The sequence below is a fragment of the Pleuronectes platessa genome, chromosome 1 (assembly GCF_947347685.1).
Source record: "Pleuronectes platessa chromosome 1, fPlePla1.1, whole genome shotgun sequence".
Taxonomy (NCBI): domain Eukaryota; kingdom Metazoa; phylum Chordata; class Actinopteri; order Pleuronectiformes; family Pleuronectidae; genus Pleuronectes; species Pleuronectes platessa.
The window spans coordinates 33,263,530-33,286,555 of record NC_070626.1 but is presented as its reverse complement, the minus strand read 5'-3'; the positions used below and the strand labels follow the sequence as shown (position 1 = coordinate 33,286,555).

The 23,026-nt window shown below is 42.0% G+C and overlaps 2 protein-coding genes and 2 long non-coding RNA genes across 5 annotated transcripts; 3 read left to right on the top strand and 1 right to left on the bottom strand.

Annotated features, from left to right (window-relative positions):
• Positions 1–1,379: 1,379 nt before the first annotated feature.
• LOC128457072 (uncharacterized) lies at positions 1,380–3,233 on the top strand. Its single transcript, XR_008341900.1, has 3 exons — positions 1,380–1,520; positions 1,827–1,966; positions 2,836–3,233. It is a non-coding gene; the product is annotated as an uncharacterized LOC128457072 (long non-coding RNA).
• A 4,161-nt stretch (positions 3,234–7,394) lies between these two features.
• On the top strand, positions 7,395–10,531 carry LOC128442168 (beta-1,3-galactosyltransferase 1-like). Of its 2 annotated transcripts, XM_053424478.1 has the most exons (4): positions 7,395–7,607; positions 7,784–7,898; positions 7,953–9,209; positions 9,266–10,531. In XM_053424478.1, the coding sequence occupies exons 1-3, from the start codon at positions 7,576–7,578 to the stop codon at positions 8,979–8,981; spliced, it is 1,176 nt and encodes a 391-aa protein (XP_053280453.1). In that variant the 5' UTR covers positions 7,395–7,575; the 3' UTR covers positions 8,982–9,209; positions 9,266–10,531. The 2 variants fall into 2 exon arrangements, with proteins under 2 accessions (XP_053280453.1, XP_053280446.1); XM_053424471.1 differs by having other exon boundaries at positions 7,784–9,209.
• A 1,360-nt stretch (positions 10,532–11,891) lies between these two features.
• On the top strand, positions 11,892–12,904 carry LOC128442187 (uncharacterized). The gene is made up of 4 exons (XR_008338810.1): positions 11,892–12,026; positions 12,108–12,167; positions 12,247–12,378; positions 12,464–12,904. It is a non-coding gene; the product is annotated as an uncharacterized LOC128442187 (long non-coding RNA).
• Positions 12,482–13,834, bottom strand: LOC128442179 (putative nuclease HARBI1). Its single transcript, XM_053424492.1, has 4 exons — positions 13,524–13,834; positions 13,310–13,422; positions 13,111–13,216; positions 12,482–13,036 (listed from the first exon to the last, which is right to left on the bottom strand). Exons 1-4 carry the CDS (start codon positions 13,579–13,581, stop codon positions 12,663–12,665), a joined length of 651 nt encoding a protein of 216 aa, XP_053280467.1. The 5' UTR covers positions 13,582–13,834; the 3' UTR covers positions 12,482–12,662.
• Positions 13,835–23,026: the final 9,192 nt, after the last annotated feature.

Genomic DNA, 23,026 nt, shown 5'->3' with positions numbered 1-23,026 from the left:
GATAAACTTTTATCATCCAAGAATTGAATCAATTCAGCATATGCCTCAGCATTTGAGGCCGCTTCCGCCTCTGTCTCCACATCCTCGGGCTCCGTCTCGATAATCCCTTTCAGCCCTTGCAGCCGGAGGTGGCCCAAAAACTTAGTCTCCCAGAGTTCGTAATTCTTTTCATCCCCGTCAAACATAAGCCGCGACCAGCGACCGCTATGTTCTGCTGATCTTCTAGCGTTACTCATGGTGCTATACTTCGGTACGCTAACACGGTGTATCTTGTCTTAATCTGGGCCCATAACCTGTTAACAGAGTTGACGCAACGATAGACTGACTATGAACACACAGCAACAGCTGCGCTCAATCAAGGTGATTTATTTACTCAACAAGGTACACACCCACAATCCCAGGTGTATGTATTTAATTAATAAACAAAACAAAACCAAAACATAATACATTGAGAGCACACTGTTAACAATACTAAACTGACCACTTAGCGAAGTGAATGACTTGAAGTGAATCAATGACATTTGAAATTGAGAAGCTGGTGTTCAACCAACCAGGAGGCTTGGTTCTGAGAGGAGCAGATGAGCTCTGCCTGCCGACCTCTCACCATCCAGTGTGGGAGACGCTGGGCAAACCCAACGTATGACCAAAATGATGTTAGATCATAAACTGCCTTTGTCTGCTGCCCTGTAACGAGCACATGTATTTATTCAGTCATTGTAATGCCGTTATAAAAACATAGTGAAAGGTAGAGTTGGATGTTTCTGTCTAGGCTCACCAACCAGCACTGATGGGATGCATGGACTTATTAACTCTGTATTGTTTGTGTGCTGGAGCTTTATTACAGAACGTGAAGTAACTTGATCATCCTACCTGGTTTATGTGCAGTGAATATTTTATCATAATATTTTTTGTCAGTGTTGTTTATAAAAATCCAACAGACTTATCTTTATTGCTGTTCATGTGGGTAGTTTATTTTTATTTTTATATGAGTTTGAATGATTCATGTAACTGCTTTTATATTTTTTTTATACCTTGTGAGTCCACAAAACTTTTATCTCATGATTAGCCCAACAACAGTGGCAGCAAACTGGGACAACTACCAGACAACATTTGAAACCACAACAAACTGAATATTTAATAATTTTCCTACCCATCTCATGGTGCCCTCAGACCACTCCTTACTGAGGAACATTTAGTGTGTTACTGGAGGGCAGTATTACTACACACCGGAGCCACTAGGTGGCCTGTGCAGTGGTGTGATGTGTAGAAAGACTCCAGTGTGTATCCAGGTTGTGTTGCACAAACAACAGTTCAAATACAATGAGTGGTATGAAACCATGAAGCAGCAAAATACGCTGAATATGCTTCTGTTGTGAATACAAACAGTTTAGGTGGGTGTGTTTTGCGATGTGGTTGTTGATCTTTCCAGTTGGTCAGGAAATCTCCAACCAGAGGACCTGAAGCCTGAGGCTATGATGATGAACTGTATCACTGCTGGTCAGCTCATGATGTCTTCTGAGGTTTTGCTCTTCATATTAAATAAGCAGCTGATCATCTTGTCTTGAACCAGCTGATGGGTCTACCTATTTATCTTGTGTTTCTGTTTTTTATTCTTTCTACCGCAATATTTTTTATTTTATTCTATTGTATTGTATTTTATTGTATTCAAATGTACCGCCTGCTATGACGACTTAATTTCCCTTCGGGGATGAATAAAGTAATCTATCTATCTATTTATCTATCTATCTATCTATCTATCTCTGTTAGAGGAGCTGTCAGTGCAGTGTTTTCATGAAGTTTCTTTTTGTGTGATTTTGTGATTTCAGATGTTTCGTTGGAATCAATCCAACCAAAGGCAGCAAGAGGTAAAGACAAGGAAGAGGGAGACAAGAAGATCTCTGTCTGTCCTCACGTCTCTTCTCTCCTCAAGAGATTCATGGACTTTCACTTTGAGTGCAGGTCAAAGGTAAAGCATGAGGACTGTCCTCCTCCTCACTGTGTGACCGGACATTGTTCCTCTCCTAACATTTAATTTACATCTTTTGATGATATATTTAGATTTCCAATTACCCTGAAAAAAGGTCATCTGTTTTAGCTAGTTGGCTAAAAGTTAAATTATAACAAAAGTGATGTGACCTTCCTCCTAATACAGTTTTACCTCAGGTCTGGTTTCAGATTGGGCCTTTAAGCCGTTGTGAAAAAAAACCGTTGTGAGACTGTACTGTGTCAATCAAAGTTTTATTTAGTTACCGCCCGGGTCCATTTTTATTTAACAGGGGAAAAGACTTTAGTGCCATGTAGATTAATTAAGGACAAACAGTATGCCTGGGCTCATTCAAATAACTCACAATATGCATAACTTGCAAAGCTGCTAATGTAAGAAACAAAACAAAAGAGTTGTACAACATCATATTGTATTGTGAAGTATTAACAGCTAATTATTGGCAACCTTAGTTGCCAGGTGATGTCTGTAATTTAATAGAATACAAGGTAATGTTGTAAACTAGATTACAATTAATTGCGGTTTTCTGTAAAAAACAAACAAGAAATTGTTGTAATTTATATACAACAAAACTGTTAAAGTTATCCTGTAATATACTGTAATTCTTTTTAAAGTAATTAACTGTAATTTTACAGTACTTTATTGGCAACTTTTTTGCCAGGTAATTACTGTTGATTCTACAGTCAATTCTTTACAGAGTAATACCTACTTTAAGCTTTAAAAAGTAATATGTCTTAAAGTTGGACTTATTGTGTGTGTGTGTGTGTGTGTGTGTGTGTGTGTGTGTGTGTGTGTGTGTGTGTGTGTGTGTGTGTGTGTGTGTGTGTGTGCAGGAGAGGAGGCTCTGAAGGAACAGGAAGTTTACTGAAGAGGATCTGACATGGATCCTGTAAAGCCTCGATCCACCTCCATCAACTAAACACAGAATAATAATTATTCTTTTGCACCAAATCACTTCCTATGGGACTTAATTTTTATTTTCGATGAATAACATAACAATACAAAATAGTCTACACATAAGAGTAAACAAACATGTATGGCTGAACTGTACGTGTACATGTATGATCCACAGATGAGACATCACTGTGAACAAGTCTCACGGTTATTTTTATAATTCTTTCTCATTGCCCATTAAAATATCAAATCTAAAAATGATCATCATTTTAACATAGTCTATTCATTTATTGATTCTTGAATGAATTTGTAAATAAATGCATTGATGCATGTGTTAGTAACGGAGTTGCGTTCAGGTTCTGCATGGAACGATCCAAGGTGTGTCTCAGATCAGATCCTTTCAGCTCCTGACTCTTCTTTGAGCTGAAACCTAATCTCCAGTTTCGTTGTGAGAAACTTGTTTGACTTGTTTATCGTAAGATGTGTCTGCCAATGAGAATGATAATTCAGAAACACACCGAGCCAGAGCACCGCCCCCCCCCCCCCAGACCGGTTACATGGCGCGGACACGAGGCGGTGGAGCTGCAGGTTCATGTACTTAACGAAATGTCGGGACTCTGAAGATAACAATCAAGCCGCGTTGGAACAAATTAATGATTCAGAAGTGAAACGCTGGAGTGCTTTAATTTTGAAACGGGTTCTGAAAGTGTTGTAAATACATTTGTGTCATAATCAGATAAACATTGTGGTTTCCAGCAGAATAAACAGAGAAAATGATGTTTGACCTGAGTTTTAATGTTTTCTGATGAATTCATGTCTCAAACAAATGGTTGCAACACTTTCTGTATGCCTTTTCAAAATAAAACACTCCTGTTAATGGAATTCATTCCCTTGTTTAAAAAGGTTTTTGTAATGTGAACTATTTGCAGTAGCGGAAGGTGCACGGCTTCAAACTGTGTAGTTCTGGTATTTATTTGAGAACTAGGGACTTCTTACATTCCACTCAATGATCACATATTCAAATCAAAGCCTGTATGTAAAACTGTGTGGAACATGGTGTGGAACTGAGAAACTACAGATTGAGACATGTAACAGAGCAGCGGAGAAGTTCTTCAACATGGAGGACATTAAATTAATAATTGAACTGGAGAAGTACAGTGAGTTGTATGATCCTCGGAACATGTTGTATAAAGACAACACCAATAAAGACACATGTTGGACGCTGTTGCTTAATGGTGGAGCAACAAGTCAGTGTATGCTTTTATTCTACTGGATCAACGGGTGATATTATTAACTCTGCTGGTGTGAACCCAGCGCCTTGAGTGTATTTGGTTACACCTCAAATGTGTTTGTCACCTCCAGGTTATCTTTGTCGTGCCGTGTTATACAAACATTAAGAACATTTTTAACAACACCCTATTTGCACTTCTTTCTTTCTTTTTTATATTGTTTGCTTTGCAAATTGTTAAGCTTTAATGTAGTCCAGGCAAAGTAGCTCCTTTTGGAGCCAAAAATCTAACTAATTTTTTAAAAAAAATTTTCAGCATAGATCATTTCTATGAGGTGTCCAGAACAACAGACTAAAAGTCCTAAGGAATCCTAGTTGAGGTTGTGATGGCATCAAACAAACAGTTTGTTTGTCTTTTATTACGAAGCTTCGGACACAAGTCAAACACAGAGTGAGGCTTTCTGCTGGAGAGTGCAAGGAGCCTCTCAGAACTCGCAGTTTAAGAAGCTCCTCCGAGTTCCGCAAAACAGTAGCAGGAACTTTCATAAACACATGTACTGTACACATGGAGCAGGCAGATCATCTGATCAACACAATAACGGTTATTAAAAACAGAGGTTCAACCTTTAAGAAACAGCATTGAAACAGGAACTTTGTCTAGACACAGTCTGGCACAGTCTCCAACAATAGATTTTTAGAGAAACTTGTGGTGACAAACATTGTTTCAAACAATGTTTTAATGTTAGCCTGGTCACTGATGCAGATGTATCAGATTACAAATTATGATTAGGTAAATTTGTACCTGTGTTGTGTTTACAGGCACTACAGGAACAGTAGAATTTTCTATTACAAGGTCATATGTTCAACTCTCATCAATCCGAGAGGTGAGCCGACAAGGCCCGGCAACAATACCCCCAATGGGGCTAATGTTTTCCTTTACTCCTATCAAAATGAAACTTTACACAATGAAAGTGTGGGGGGGTTATACCCCCGGCAGGTACCACCAAGCCAGGCGGTTTTCTGGTTAGAGACCAGTCTGAAGCAGCTTTGCCATCACCCATTGGCAGTGGGATGATGGGATGAAGATTGGGTCGATGTATTTGTCACACATACATACGGGCGGCTGTGGCTGAGGGGTAGAGTGGTCGTCCTCCAACCTGAAGGTCGGCAGTTCGATCCCCAGTCTGACCCATCTGCTTGGGCAAGATGTTGAACCACGAATGCCCCCCCCCCCCCCCCCCCCCCTTAGAAAAACAAAGTGCTGTGAATAGATGCACTCTATGAATGTGTGTGTGAATGGGTGAACGTAGAACTGTACTGTAAAGTGCTTTGACTCATCAAGACTACAAAAGCTCTATATAAATACCAAACCATTTACCAAACCATTACATATTAATGGTCTTTCTCCCTATATGCAAATGAGGACATATTCAATAAGTGTGGAGCTCATGTGCATATTCAAATTCATTTCAGAAAAAACTTGTAAAACAAAAAAAGTTACTTTTCATGTATACTTTCATTGTGTAAAGTTTCATTTTGATAGGAGTCCCATTGGGGGGGGGGAGGGTATTGTTGCCTGGCCTTCTGGTCTCCTTCTCAAAGGGGGGTACGCGTACCCCTGGGGGTACTTGAAGGTACTCCAGGGGGTACGTGAGATTATTAGCATCCATTCAAAAATCCTTTAAAATGTGTTATTTAATAAATATTCAATAAAATATAAGTTTAAGTTCATGAACTGAATTTTATATTCAGTAGGCTATTCAATTTCATGAACCTAAAAACCCAGAGTCTCCCCCATACCGATGGTTTGACCCAACCTGGCACACGCCCCCTCTCACCAGCTGTCATCACTGCCGCCTTGAAGACACTGGAGCTCGTGCCTCTTCGGAGGGGCGCTACGTCACACTTCTCCGCTGTGAAGTTACAAATTCATAACAGGAACTCCGCGTCTCTACCGGAACACTTTCAAAATAAAAGCATTTAATACAAAAAACGGAAATGAAATTATCTGACCTTAAAGCGAGCAAATATTTCACAATAAAAATAACAGAAAGATACTTCAACAATATTAACAATAACATAGTTTTGGTAATTAACACTTTGTGTTTTTTCTATGGGGAGACATTAGCCCAGTGGCATTAAGGCAACACATCTTCAGCGGTGTCTCCAGACAAAACATGACAGTCATGCTGGTAAACCACTTAAGATTTTTTAAGAGGAAGTTTCTGAATTCACGTCATCTCATGAAACGATGCGGAAAGCCTCCCTGAAGCAAACAGAAACAAGCTACCTGTCACTTATCAGGAAACACTCCTGGAAGTGTCGTCTGACCGCGGCCTCCACATGACGTTTGCCACACTCACAAGGTTTTGTGTGTGAAGCAGCAGCACCCACACCTGGGACCGAAAGCTTTGAGCAGCTACTACCCTTTGACTCCACACATTTATGTGAGGCCTCCTTCTCTGCAATGACTGTGATCAAAACAAAGCAAAGAAACAGACAGTGCCTGGAGAAGAGCTTGATCACAGCTGATGCTTCCCTGACACCAAGGCTGACAAAGATCCTCAGTGAAGCACAAGTTTCTCACTAACATGTAAATGCAAAAGCACTCACTCAGCTCAATGCAACAATGTAATCTTAAGCTATCAGTTTGTCAATTGAAGATAGTTAGTATTCTTTTCGATCCATAAAGAAGATATAGGATGATACATATTTAAACATTTAATTTTGAGCTAATCTTTTATTTAAAATTAAGTTAATGATTTTATTTTTTGTGAAGAAGTGTTTTTTTTCTATAATAAAGTTCACGAGTTCAGTTTGAGAACATCTTTATAATGATCCAAAAAAAGGTCACTTTAAGTTGATAATTATTTTTATGTGCACAAATCTTTATTTATAATTGAGATAATTATTAGTTATTTTCATATCATTTTATTTCCAGATAGTTCAAGAGAGAGAGAAAGTGTCTAGTTACAAGGTTTATTAGAATCAGACACTAATGCTCAGCGCTGGTTAGGAGGTGACCGGCTGAATGTTTTTTTCAAAGGGGGTTCATCACTGAAAAAAGGTTGAGAACCACTGGATTAGAGTATCATGCATTCATGTTCTGTTGTCTACGAGTGAACACACACACACACACACACACACACACACACACACACACACTCAGGTGTCATGAGCTGTGGAGCAAACAGGTGTGGCTTCTCTGCAGGCAAAAAAAACAGTGCCATGGTTACTGAAGGGGGGCGGGGCATTCAGCAGTATGTCACACACAAACACAACCACACAACCACACTCTCACACACTCTCACACAAACAGGAAGCTTTGAAGGAACTCGTCCTCGGCTGCCTGGCGGGTCAGAGTCTCACCTCAGTGAAGCTGAGCCCTGTCATGGATCCTCGTGCCTCGTGTGTGAGAGGATGAAACCTCAGGAGACAGGAGACTGAGGACATGCTGGGAAGTGGCTGTTCGATGAAAGAAAGGTATGTGTGTGTGTCTGTGTGTGTTTGTGTGTGTGTCTGTGTGTGTGTGTTCCCGTATAAATGATGCATTTGTGTTGATTGAGGTTGAAAAGATTCCAAGCTGAAACAGACTACAGACAGTTTTGTGAAAAGCAGATGAGATGACAGGTCCTCCTCCTCCATGTCTCTCCTCCCAGTCAGGGCCTGTTGGACGCTGGACGTCCGGGGGACAGCAGGAGCCGGTGCAGCTCCTCACGCCGTCTCTGCTTCTGCTTCATCCTGGTGTTTGCAGTCGGGTATCTGTTCCTGTACAACACAAACCTGCCGGAGAGCACGACCGCCTGGAGCCCGAAGTGGCTCCAGCACTTTAATTCAACCAAGTGGTGGACACCTTTCAAGAGTCTGACTCAGAGCAAGAAGTCTCCCAACACCACAGATCCCAGCAGGGTCACTGGTTCTACTGGAGCTGCTGCCGGGCTCACCGCTGACAGCAGCTCCTCAGGGACTGATCAGGTGACACAGAGCAGCTCGGCCCCCCCACTGGCTCCTTACGTGTCTCCTGGACCGTATCTAGTGGAATATCCTCATCAGTACCACTTCACCATCAATGAGCCGCAGACGTGCGCGGAGCAGCAGCCTTTCCTGGTTCTGATGGTTCCTGTGGCGCCCCAGAACCGGGCCGACCGGGACATCATCCGCAGGACGTGGGGAGGGGACAGCCACGTCCTGGGTAAAGTGGTGAAGCTGTTCTTCCTGCTGGGGCTGAAGACTGGAGAGGGAACAGAGCAGCTCCCAGAGCAGCTGCTGCAGGAGAGAAAAGAGCACCAGGACCTGATCCAGAGCGACTTCGTGGACTGCTACAAGAACCTGACCATCAAGACCATGGTGATGCTGGAGTGGCTGGACACCTACTGCTCCAACGCCTCCTACGCCATGAAGATCGACTCGGACATGTTCCTGAATCTGCCCAATCTCATCCACATGTTGATAAACGCCTCGAGGACCAACTACCTGACCGGCCTCGTGGCGAGTGGAGCGGCCGTTCTGAGGGATCCGAGCTCCAAGTGGTACGTTCCTGTCGAGGTCCACCCCAGTCCGCAGTACCCCCGCTACGCTCTGGGCCTCGGCTACGTGCTGTCCTTAGATCTCCCGAGAAAGTTGGTGGAAGCAGCCAGAGACGTGCGAGCTCTGTACATTGAAGACGTGTATCTGGGGTTGTGTATGCAGCACCTGGGCATCCCCCTCACCGACCCCCCCGGCCCGGGCTACTTTTACGTGTTTCCTGTGTCGTACAATCGCTGTGCGTTCTCCAGGCTGATCGCCACCACCACTCACGAGAACGCTGATCGGACCTCGATCTGGACGGACTTTAAAAAACCAGGCCCGTTCTGCTGACGTGTGAAAAAGAAACTTATTTGTATAGCACCAAATCATAATATATATTGTCTCAGGGATCTTTACATAGAAAGTGGAGACTGGTTCTGGTTAACATTTTATTATAGTTTGTTTTTAATCTGCCGTCCTCTCAGGTTCACGCTGAGCAGAACAAACCTCATCGAGCTGGTTCTGGTTCGCTGAGAGTCGGAGGTTTGGTGTGAAGGGTTAGGGTTAGGGTTAGGTTAGGTTAGGGTTAGGGTTAGGTTAGGGTTAGGGTTAGGTTAGGGTTAGGGTTAGGTTAGGGTTAGGGTTAGGGTTAGGGTTGGTGTGTTTGCTGGTAGGTGGAGTTACACTGAAGGGCTTGGTTTGACGTTTTGAATTTCCATCATTGTCCATAAAAGAGAAGTTGCTGCTTTGTGTGGAACCACAAATCCTGAAATGTGTCCTGAGTAGAAGGAACTAATCCTTCACGCCTCAGGGAGAAACCTGCTCTGTGGTTTGTTTGTTTAAAACCGGACTGACCTGCTCTCGCTCCAAACAGGTTCCAACTCGTCGTCCGGTTCAATGAGCCGGAGCAGCTTCCTGGAGAGTCGTGAGATCATCTCCTCTGTGATGTCACACTGTCCTACGACAACAGGCAGTGACACAGTTTCTATAACTTCTCCTCAAATTTGCTGCTTTATATCTTTTACACAGACTTTATAAATATTCTATAATCTCCACTGAGTCACAGGAACAGCAAATCCACCGTCACCAACGTTCAAACTTTATCTCAAAGTTAATAAAAGACTTTTAAGAAGATAGAGACTTTTATATTGAAGATGTCAATTTGCTAAATAGTCTAGTTTGGCACGTTTTTGTTTTTCAAAATAAAATGCGCACTTTTCCAATGCCACTCTGAGCTGTTATTAATGTGATGATGTGACTTACTGAAGGATCATTAATGTGTAGCACTAGAACGCATGAATGTGAATCAGAGAACTCAGGTTAGAGGCCTCTCTCTGTGGGGGGGGAACAGACACACTTCCCGATGTGTGTCAGAGTGTTTGTGTTGTCGTGTAGCAGCATGTTCGCTCGCCCTGTCTCAACTGTTGGACAGTCGGTCAAACTGTTTATATATCGATGACATCACATCCTGCTGTGATGAGACTGTTCTTTATGTTCATGGACTCAAGCTAATGTTAAAATCATGATTCATTATTAGCAGCAGCCAGAGTCTACACACTATTGTTGAAGATATAACTCCTGTGCAAACAGGAACCTTCTGAGTCAGTGGTTAAAACACTGATCTCAGGTCAGTGTGGTGCTTCTCCAGTCGTACTCAGATTCAACACAACTTTCTAAAGCAACTGTTCTCAGGCCCTTTCGGGAGTTTGAGTACTTTGTGTTGAACGTCTACTTGGTTCAGGGATACTTTGATGTAAACTTTATTTTAATATACCTTTGTTTAAACACGTTTTACATTTCTTCCTGTATGTTTTATTTTCAAATGATTGTCTGGATGTGACGCACATTAAGCTTCTTCTAATGAAAACGGCTTTATGAATTAAACTCCTCATGACTCTGCACATGTTCTGACCTTCATTAGAATCTTAGGGTTAGGATATTGATTTTTCTTCTTCATTAAACACTGTTGTTCATACAAACTTTATATGATAACAATCAGAATCCAAACCCACTCAGGTTTCACTGTCACAGCTTCCAGCCCAGTGTGACCACACCTGTTTCAGGTAGCTGGTTTAACATACTCTGAGTTTAATCCTGCTCTGAGTTGGTTGACTCAGAGTTCAGGGTTGAAAAGCAACTCTGGGTTTTCGGTTTCAGAACAGGTGATCAGCTTTGGCTTAATCAACTCTGAGTGTGTTCACGCTGGGTTGGGGGCGTGCCTGTTGACTATAAAGAGCCATCATCAATGGATCTCTGATAACATGATCAAACATGGACCAAAAACGTAGATCCAGTTACTTTTCACCCACGGAATTGGAAATATTAATGCACGCATATGCCGAGCAGGTACCCATTTTCACCAAAAAAAGTAATACCGCCGCAGCAGCGAGAGCGCGAGAGAGAGCTTGGCAGGAAATAGCCGAACAAGTCAATGCGTGAGTAAAATAAAATAGTAAAATAAAATAAGAGGAAAGTTTAATATCTTCCACTTATTCAATATGTAAATTGTGTGTGTGTGTGTGTGTGTGTGTCAATTTACACAGGAACAACCCGAGTTGCCCCAAGAGGACTTGGCAGCAAATGAAAATGAAGTACAAAAATATAGTTCAAACAGGTAATCTAATGTTTAATTGAAATCAAATCAATTGTGCTGTTTTGCCTGCTCTACCTAATTTAACAGCTATATTCAACATGTGATGGGTCTATATTTAAGCAGTAAATGTAAGTAGTACATTTCTCAGCCACCCCAACACTGCCAATATTTAATAGGATTTAGATATATTAGAAGGCTACTCCTAGGCAAAATGCATTATATGTATGTATATATGTATGTATGTATGTGTATATACATATATATGTGTCTTCAAAATAGCGCTTACTGAATATTAGGGTAACATTTTCCTCCATGTTAGCAAATCGAAAAAAAGCAGAGGCCCGGAAGACTGGAGGGGGTCCACCACCTGCAGCCCTCACAGAGGCTGAGGAGATGGCCCTCAGCCAACAGAGTATGCGTCCTGTGGCTGAGGGCATCCCTGGAGGGAGCTCCTCTGATCCCCCCACCCCCCAGGATAGAAGTGCCTTTATCAGAGGTTGGTTATTCAAAATAATTAAATATGTACATGCAACCCATTGGTTGCAAATTAGATGGGGCAATATTCTGGCTCAAGTAATAATTTCACTGTCTAATCATCTTCTTCCAGTTACTGATGGCGTCATCACCCTACTGGAACCAGATGCCCTCACCAACCTCCATGCAATTGTAACAATTCTTCACCTTCCACAGATTATTAATAATGTCTTGATAATTGCTGAACACAACTGTTAATGTCATTACAGGAAGATGATGGAGAAACATTGTCTGCAGCATTTGAAAGGGAAGAGGAAAGGCCTATTGAGGTTAACACCTTTTAAAAATAACATCTAAAATTTGATGATTCCTGTACAATTTAAAACTGACATCTTCTTTCTCTCAAACAGGATGAAATCGAATTCAATGAGAGGCCATCCACTTCTAGCTCTACTTCACAGCTTACCTCTGTAAGATTCTCCCTGGAATTATAATGAAACGCTGTACTTGGCACTGTGAAATCCAATGTCATCTTTTGCATTCCTATAGCTTCCAGTCAAAGAGCTCTATAAAATCTATCTGGGAAAACAAATAAACAAAGCAGACTTGGAAATGGACCACATTAGGCAAAAGATGCAAAAGGATGCTTTGGAGATCCAAATTTTGGAACATAAGTTAAAGGTGGGTGAGGTACAAACTGGGATACTGTTTCCTGCTCCAAAAACATACCCAATATGAATGACCTTTTTTTTTTTTGTGCTTTCAGGAAATAAAGAAATCCTCATAAAAAGTAGATTGTCTTTATTAGAACACGGGCTGTGGTGGGACAAGTTATTTTGTTGAACAGTGTCACCCCCTACCAGAGGCTGGGTCTGTCACACGAGTTTACTATCATACAGGAAGGCGAAAGAATGCCAAAGAAAACATTTCGGAAATAATAAAATACATTTAACTACATAGAAAACTCAAACAAAATGATTTTGGCAGAGTCTTTCTCTAACCACCCTTCCGTCCTGTGGATCCATGGCATGGTTTGGGTTTATGTGCTGCTCATCTGCAACTGCAGGTGGGCAATTTTCCCCTCTCAAAATCGCGATGTTGTGTAGAACCACACATGCAATTATTATGTCACATGCCCTTTCTGGTGTGACTCGCAGCATTTGGAGGCACTGGAATCTTGCCTTCAGGATCCCGAACGTGTTTTCGACCCTGGCTCTCGTCCTCATATGCGCCAGGTTGTAGCGCTGCTGTGGTCCTGGCACGGGATCGGCATACGGGGTCAGAAGGCAAGGCTGGCAGGGGTACCCTCTGTCACCTAAAACATGACCGTCGAACTCTCCTACGATACAGGTGAAATATTAATCATCTGAACAAATATGGATTCTAAATCCTTCAAATATAGGCTTAACTCACCACGGGCAAAGCGAGTGCTCAGATTAGACTCCCGAAATATGCGTGCGTCATGCACCGGCCACTTTGCCTCCACTTGGGTGATGATATTTCTGGCATCACATACAACCTTCAAATTGCAGAGGAGTATAATTAGATACAGAGGCTGTTTTGTTAGGTATCTTTAATTTAAAATGCTGAAGGTCTAGGCCTTCACCTGTACCTGCACATTGATGCTGTGGAAGGACTTCCTATTAACATAGTCTCCTTCATTCACTGAAGGAGCTTTAATAGGAATATGAGTTCCATCGATGCACCCGATGACACCCGGAAAATCTAGAACATTACAAATTAATTAATTTAATTAAATTGTGCACATTATTTATTACATTAAAACGTTCCAAGAAACAAATAGGCTACATTGTTGCTACTGTTACCTGCAATTCTGTAGAACTCTTCCTTGATTGTTCGTATAGGTCGGTGACTTGGAAACATCACAAACGTGTAAAGAAAACGTTTCAGTGCCAAAGTCACATTTCTGACAGACCGACACACGGTTGCCTTTGAAATGTGCTCGGCGTCACCGACGTTGTAAAGAAAGCTGCCGTTTGTGCCACACAAATAATTTGTATTGAACTTAAAGCATGCCCCCGGTGCGTTTGACAGTTAACATGGGGGCTGAGAAGGTGGTCTAAATAAATGATAGATTGCGCTGAAAAACGATAGCGCTCGTGAAGAAAATTATCAGGAAAAGAAAGTATATCCAACCGGGGTCTTAATAATCGTTCCTCACGGAGATTCCTTCTGAGGATCGCAGCCTCTACGTCCACGGGCTCTCGTAGAGGCTCTCCTTCTGTCGGAGAGCTGCCTAACCCTAAAGGCCTCAGTATGCTTCTCCGAGTCCGTTTCGGAATGACGGACGGACGGATCGGACGGACCCTTTTTGATTTATAGTTCTACGAGCCTTTTTGTTGTGAAAACAATTCCCCGCCAGAACAGTAGATGGCGAAACGGAAGTCGAGCTTAGAGAAGCCTACCTCATGAGGTATATAGAAGAAGTCCACGCTGGTTTATTTACGTCCTCCCGGCTCCTCACACACAGTGAACGATGGTAACAGAAAAAAGATGTTGATGACGCGACAGTTTTTGCTGAATAAAGTGACACCCAGCGGGTCGAAATGCTTTTGTTATCGTGTCTTAGCGCAGCGGTTCCCCGGTCTTGTTTCAAAACTGCGTTGCTAATTCAACAGCTGCAACAGCTTGAAGCTACACGGAGGCAGCTAGCTTCCGCCCAGCTTCCACACACAGTCAGCACGGACAGCCGATACTAACTACTACCAAGTGTTTGCTTCTAAACTGACGGTGTTTAAGAAACAGTGTCATGAGCCGTGGGATTAAAGTCAGCGGGTTTTTGCGCTGTTCCCACCGCAGTTAGCATGGTGGCTAGCCCGCTACCCCCGTTATCAAAGTTCGTTATAACCGTATGTGACCGTACACACATGCTGTAAGTGCTCTAACCAGCCACCGTCAGTCGGACACACTTGTCACATTAATCATAGAGTCGTAGTTGTGATTTTGGTTTATTGTGATGTAGGGAATGGAACAGGAAGTTTCCATTCCGAAATGCTGGCGTTAGCGGACCAATCACAGCCAAGTGCTATCCGTGGGCTGTCCGTCATTTCGACGTGTAGTTAGAAAAATGAGAGCGGCACGAAAAGCTCTCCGAGGAGCCTCGGAGAGGCACGGAGAGGGCGTTCCACGTTGGAGAGGGCGGTCCTATCTGTCCGTGTCCGTCAAAACGCAGAAGCATACATTGGTCTTTACCCTATAGACAACAAACTCAGAGTAGGTCTAACCACCTCCCGAGCAGGTTAGGTCCACGGCGTATGTTGCCGCAGCAACTAACTCTCGGTTGCGCTGAACCTGCTACCTGAAACGGAAAACCCAGTTTCCACTAACTCAGAGCGAACAAACTCGGGGTTGCCTCAAAACCAGCTACCTGAAACAGGCCTCAAAGGGATGCAGCGACCCCATGTGGCTCATACATGTCATAAATCTCATATTTTATTTTATATGTTTGGTTATTTATGTGCAATAGGATGTTATTTACTTATATTTGTAATTAAAATTTTAAAGTAGTGAATATATTTAAGATGAGACATTTAAACCTCAGTATTTTATATGAGTATCATCACAATGATTGTTATAAACATAATTAATTATTCAGGTGTGGGGAAAAAGAAAGTTCTAACGAATCGAATCTAAACTGAGTCTTTGTCAAAAACACAAAAAAAGAGAAAGGAACAGAAAGGGAGGAGAAGAAAGATCAACATCCTCTGACCGGATTCAATAAGTTAACTCAAGTTATAATTATTAAGGTTTTTATTGTATTAGCAATCAATCAAACTTTATTCATTTAGCAAAATTCTAATTCAAGTCAAAGTGCTTAACAACGGATGTTAAACATTCATTTAAATGAATTAAAATGATTAAAAAATGAATAATAATGAATTCATATGAATTAAAATGAATTAAAATGATCTCTGAGATCTTCTGGAATCTTCTAGCGACTCAGACGTCATTGCTGAAAGCAGCAGAACCAAATGTTGTTCTACTTTAGTTGTAAGAACTAATGAAAGATGATTTAAATCGATGTGGCAGCTGAGCAGTGTGAAGACGTGTGATGAGAATAACCTGCAGCTGATTCTTTGTGTTTCTGTCTGAGCAGAAGGAAAAGAGACTTTGAGTCGGTGACGCTCACAAAGAGAAATGTGTTTTCGTGACAAACGTTCCTCCTTCAGACTGTTTGTGTTTTCCGTTCGAACATATGATCTTTGAACTTTACGCTTTGCTCTGGTTGAGCTGTAAACAATGTGTAAAAAACAGTTTTAACCTTTTTTTGTTAAATCCTTCAATGCTATCTGAACGCATTCAGCCCAGCGTCATCAGGAGACTCTAATCATTTCATATTGTTCAGTTTGATCACATGAAATTAAATAAATGATGAAGATGCAGGAGAGAACAGATGAGTCATAGAAAATCTTTTATTCTTGGATGAAAGTGAAACGTGCACAGATGAGAGGACTGGTTCAGAGGAGAGTGTCTGTGCGTGCATGACACGTCTTTACACATTTATAATATCAAACAAAAATCAAACCCTGTTCACAGCCAGCGACTGATAATACATCTTCATAAACATAATCACATTTAAATAATCTATAAAAGCACTGTAGGAATCATTCACTGCTCACGTGCCTGTCTTCTTAGATTAACGGAACGTACCATGAATCAGTTCCCCATCTTTAGAAAATACACAAACCCACAGCCAGTTGGCCTAGCTTAGCACAAAGACTGGAAACCCCTAGAGCCTCTACCGCACTTTAACTGCTGCTAGCTTCATTTGAGCAAAAAACTCTTTTCTTTTTTAACTCTCTTTTAAATTTGTGATTAACCTTTTATTGAATTGAGCTTTTCATCCGTAAAATGAATCCAAAGTAAGAAAACTAAACTATGATATAAAAGAAAAAGTAACAGCTGTGATTGGTCAGTTTGTTACCTTGCAGTTACAGCTCATTGCCAGTGGGGGATGCTGCAGGCAAACAAACCCATGGATCCTTTTAACAAAGTGTTGACTGACAGACTGATTTTTACACTTATTATAATGTAACAAGTCGTTAGGACAGAAAATCATCTAGAGTGATTTTTGAGAATTCCTTCATGTTGTTCTTTAATGCAATTTTAACTGAAATCGTCTAAAACGTAGAGGAGCTGTGGCTGCACTGGTTGAAGTGGGACGTTTCCAGTTGATCTCATTCTGAAGAAGAGAATCAAGTTCCTTTCATTTCCTCTCTGATCGGATCTGAGACCGATGAAAGCTCCACTCACTGTTTTGAGCTCGATGCTAACACACACAGACTTTGGTCAGTTTACATTTGTTTGTGATCATCATGTTTCTACTTGTCACGTCTCTCACCCAATCAATCAATCAATCAATCAATCAATCAATCAATCAATCAGTCCATCAGTTCATCAATCAATCAATCAATCAATCAATCAATCAGTCAATCAGTCCATTGACGAGTCGCACACATGACTACAGGCTGAGACACAATCACTGGGACTCAACTTGTGTCGTTTCAGCTTTGTGTGAAATGTTCTAATAACTTTCATAAGCATATGTTTTATTTATCGTCACATCCGCCCAGTTATTTCAGTGTGTGTGACAGGGTGTGTGAGTGTATGTGTGTCTGTGTGTGTCTCCAGATGTTGCACATCAGACACACAAACGTAGCTTGAACTCTTCTTTATTACAACCTGACAGGCGGCTGGACACTCTCACTGCCCAGTCACCCACATGCAGCAAAGACACACAGGTCTGGGACCAGACTGGTCTCAGATCTGCAGGTATCAACGTCTCCACTGTTCGCTACATTCAAGTAAAGGTTATTTTCATAGTTTACCTTTTATACCCAAGAAATGAACTCACCTAATAATATCAGTTATTTCAGTGACCATTGTGGTTTTTTCTTTCTTTGACGGAACCAACGATTGTGTCCTTGTGTGTGTCTGTGATGTGTGTGGCTGTAAATCAGGATCAAAGACACGTGTCCTCTGGCGGTTACAGGTCAACACGTCATGTCAACACGTGTTCATCTGGTCTTTAAGAACACGTGTGGGCGGGGCTACGATACGACTGCACACATTCAGACTGCCTCTCACGTCATCACCACAAGGTGGCAGCGGTCATATTTTGTCACATTTTTGATATGAAGACGAGTATATTTCTTGTATTATTTGATATCACAGAATATCAATGTGAAGGACAGTTCAACCTTGGTGGAGAAAAGTCAGGACGTGATGATGCTGGAGGAGATCATGAGATCCAGATGTTTGTGCTGTGGACCTGAGGAGCATCTGAACCTGCTGAGCTTCACCTGCTGAACAACAAGTGTCACAAAGTGAGAAGCAGCCAAACAGCCTCTGGGACACATGAAGAAAACTCATCACTCAGATTCCACCCTGAAGAGCACTGACGCTCCACAGACACGGAGCAGCCTCACAACATGAAGATAGAACAGATAGAACAGATGAGATAATTATCATACAACATAAAACAAACATCTTTAAAGATAAGAGCCAAATTAAACTGAAATCCACCGGTAGCAGCAGCGGATCGACCAATCAGCAAGTGATAAGAAGGTCATTACAGATAATTGAATTAAATAAATAATTACAAACTATACCCAGCACATAATATTCATATATCAGTGTATATACGGTGAATTCAGGTTGACCTCAGCTTCAATCTGTTTACTTCCTGTTCCAACTAAATCTGCTCAACAGGACTTTTAAGTTTTATAACTGAGCATGAAGTCATGTGACTGAAATCACATGACTTCATGAGGGTGATGTCACTTAACTGGGCGGGGAAAGTGTCAATCAGAAAGAGACGACTGTTTGTCATAAGCAAAATGAGTTAATGACATTTCTATGAATGATATGTTTTTCATAAGGCTTTTAAAATATTAAGCTTTGTGTCCCACATGGTCAAATTCAATCTCCTTTGATGTCTCTATGATGTCTCCTCTGAATGTGATGTCCCCTCTAATGTCTCCTCTGAATGTGATGTCTCCTATGATGTCTCCTCTGATGTGATGTCCCCTATAATGTCTCCTCTGAATGTGATGGCCCCTCTAATGTCTCCTCTGATGTGATGTCTCCTTTGATGTCTTCTATGATGTCTCCTTTGAATGTGATTTCTCCTCTAATGTCTTCTATGATGTATCCTCTAATGTCTCCTCTGATGTGATGTCTCCTCTGATGTCTTCTATGATGTCCTCTCTGAATGTGATGGCCCCTCTAATGTCTCCCCTGATGTGATGTCTCCTTTGATGTCTTCTAGGATGTCTCCTCTGATGTGATGTCTCCTCTGAATGTGATGGCCCCTCTAATGTCTCCTCTGATGTGATGTCTCCTTTGATGTCTTCTATGATGTCTCCTCTGATGTGATGTCTCCTCTGATGTCTTCTATGATGTCTCCTCTGAATGTGATGTCTCCTCTGATGTCTTCTATGATGTTTCCTCTGAATGTGATGTCCCCTCTAATGTCTCCTCTGATGTGATGTCTCCTTTGATGTCTTCTATGATGTCTCCTTTGAATGTGATTTCTCCTCTAATGTCTCCTCTGATGTGATGTCTCCTCTGATGTCTTCTATGATGTATCCTCTGAATGTGATGTCTCCTCTAATGTCTCCTCTGATGTGATGTCTCCTTTGATGTCTCTATGATGTCTCCTCTGAATGTGATGTCCCCTCTAATGTCTCCTCTGAATGTGATGTCTCCTATGATGTCTCCTCTGATGTGATGTCCCCTATAATGTCTCCTCTGAATGTGATGGCCCCTCTAATGTCTCCTCTGATGTGATGTCTCCTTTGATGTCTTCTATGATGTCTCCTTTGAATGTGATTTCTCCTCTAATGTCTTCTATGATGTATCCTCTGAATGTGATGTCTCCTCTAATGTCTCCTCTGATGTGATGTCTCCTCTGATGTCTTCTATGATGTCTCCTCTGAATGTGATGGCCCCTCTAATGTCTCCCCTGATGTGATGTCTCCTTTGATGTCTTCTAGGATGTCTCCTCTGATGTGATGTCTCCTCTGAATGTGATGGCCCCTCTAATGTCTCCTCTGATGTGATGTCTCCTTTGATGTCTTCTATGATGTCTCCTCTGATGTGATGTCTCCTCTGATGTCTTCTATGATGTCTCCTCTGAATGTGATGTCTCCTCTGATGTCTTCTATGATGTTTCCTCTGAATGTGATGTCCCCTCTAATGTCTCCTCTGATGTGATGTCTCCTTTGATGTCTTCTATGATGTCTCCTTTGAATGTGATTTCTCCTCTAATGTCTCCTCTGATGTGATGTCTCCTCTGATGTCTTCTATGATGTATCCTCTGAATGTGATGTCTCCTCTAATGTCTCCTCTGATTTGATGTCTCCTCTGATGTCTTTTATGATGTCTCCTCTGAATGTGATGGCCCCTCTAATGTCTCCTCTGATGTGATGTCTCCTTTGATGTCTTCTAGGATGTCTCCTCTGATGTGATGTCTCCTCTGATGTCTTCTATGATGTCTCCTCTGAATCTGATGGCCCCTCTAATGTCTCCTCTGATGTGATGTCTCCTTTGATGTCTTCTATGATGTCTCCTCTGATGTGATGTCTCCTCTGATGTCTTCTATGATGTCTCCTCTGAATGTGATGTCTCCTCTGATGTCTTCTATGATGTTTCCTCTGAATGTGATGTCCCCTCTAATGTCTCCTCTGATGTGATGTCTCATTTGATGTCTTCTATGATGTCTCCTCTGATGTGATGTCTCCTCTGATGTCTTCTATGATGTCTCCTCTGAATGTGATGTCTCCTCTGATGTCTTCTATGATGTTTCCTCTGAATGTGATGTCTCCTCTAATGTCTCCTCTGATGTGATGTCTCCTCTGATGTCTTCTATGATGTATCCTCTGAATGTGATGTCTCCTCTAATGTCTCCTCTGATGTGATGTCTCCTCTGATGTCTTCTATGATGTCTCCTCTGAATGTGATGGCCCCTCTAATGTCTCCTATGATGTGATGTCTCCTTTGATGTCTTCTAGGATGTCTCCTCTGATGTGATGTCTCCTCTGATGTCTTCTATGATGTATCCTCTGAATGTGATGTCTCCTCTAATGTCTCCTCTGATGTGATGTCTCCTCTGATGTCTTCTATGATGTCTCCTCTGAATGTGATGGCCCCTCTAATGTCTCCTATGATGTGATGTCTCCTTTGATGTCTTCTAGGATGTCTCCTCTGATGTGATGTCTCCTCTGATGTCTTCTATGATGTCTCCTCTGAATGTGATGGCCCCTCTAATGTCTCCTATGATGTGATGTCTCCTCTGATGTCTTCTATGATGTCTCCTCTGAATGTGATGGCCCCTCTAATGTCTCCTATGATGTGATGTCTCCTTTGATGTCTTCTAGGATGTCTCCTCTGATGTGATGTCTCCTATGATGTCTTCTATGATGTCTCCTCTGAATGTGATGGCCCCTCTAATGTCTCCTCTGATGTGATGTCTCCTCTAATGTCTCCTCTGATGTGATGTCTCCTCTGATGTCTTCTATGATGTATCCTCTGAATGTGATGTCTCCTCTAATGTCTCCTCTGATGTGATGTCTCCTCTGATGTCTTCTATGATGTCTCCTCTGAATGTGATGGCCCCTCTAATGTCTCCTCTGATGTGATGTCTCCTTTGATGTCTTCTAGGATGTCTCCTCTGATGTGATGTCTCCTCTGATGTCTTCTATGATGTCTCCTCTGAATGTGATGGCCCCTCTAATGTCTCCTCTGATGTGATGTCTCCTTTGATGTCTTCTATGATGTCTCCTCTGATGTGATGTCTCCTCTGATGTCTTCTATGATGTCTCCTCTGAATGTGATGTCTCCTCTGATGTCTTCTATGATGTTTCCTCTGAATGTGATGTCCCCTCTAATGTCTCCTCTGATGTGATGTCTCCTTTGATGTCTTCTATGATGTCTCCTTTGACTGTGATTTCTCCTCTGATGTGATGTCTCCTCTGATGTCTTCTATGATGTATCCTCTGAATGTGATGTCTCCTCTAATGTCTCCTCTGATGTGATGTCTCCTCTGATGTCTTCTATGATGTCTCCTCTGAATGTGATGGCCCCTCTAATGTCTCCTCTTCTATGATGTATCCTCTGAATGTGATGTCTCCTCTAATGTCTCCTCTGATGTGATGTATCCTCTGATGTCTTCTATGATGTCTCCTCTGAATGTGATGGTCCCTCTAATGTCTCCTCTGATGTGATGTCTCCTTTGGTGTCTTCTATGATGTCTCCTCTGATGTGATGTCTCCTCTGATGTCTTCTATGATGTCTCCTCTGAATGTGATGTCTCCTCTGATGTTTCCTCTGAATGTGATATCCCCTCTAATGTCTCCTCTGATGTGATGTCTCCTTTGATGTCTTCTATGATGTCTCCTTTGAATGTGATTTCTCCTCTAATGTCTCCTCTGATGTGATGTCTCCTCTGATGTCTTCTATGATGTATCCTCTGAATGTGATGTCTCCTCTAATGTCTTCTATGATGTCTCCTCTGAATGTGATGTCTCCTCTAATGTCTCCTCTGATGTGATGTCTCCTCTGATGTCTTCTATGATGTATCCTCTGAATGTGATGTCTCCTCTAATGTCTCCTCTGATGTGATGTCTCCTCTGATGTCTTCTATGATGTCTCCTCTGAATGTGATGGCCCCTCTAATGTCTCCTCTGATGTGATGTCTCCTTTGATGTCTTCTAGGATGTCTCCTCTGATGTGATGTCTCCTCTGATGTCTTCTATGATGTCTCCTCTGAATGTGATGGCCCCTCTAATGTCTCCTCTGATGTGATGTCTCCTTTGATGTCTTCTATGATGTCTCCTCTGATGTGATGTCTCCTCTGATGTCTTCTATGATGTTTCCTCTGAATGTGATGTCCCCTCTAATGTCTCCTCTGATGTGATGTCTCCTTTGATGTCTTCTATGATGTCTCCTTTGAATGTGATTTCTCCTCTAATGTCTCCTCTGATGTGATGTCTCCTCTGATGTCTTCTATGATGTATCCTCTGAATGTGATGTCTCCTCTAATGTCTCCTCTGATGTGATGTCTCCTCTGATGTCTTCTATGATGTCTCCTCTGAATGTGATGGCCCCTCTAATGTCTCCTCTGATGTGATGTCTCCTTTGATGTCTTCTAGGATGTCTCCTCTGATGTGATGTCTCCTCTGATGTCTTCTATGATGTCTCCTCTGAATGTGATGGCCCCTCTAATGTCTCCTCTGATGTGATGTCTCCTTTGATGTCTTCTATGATGTCTCCTTTGAATGTGATTTCTCCTCTAATGTCTCCTCTG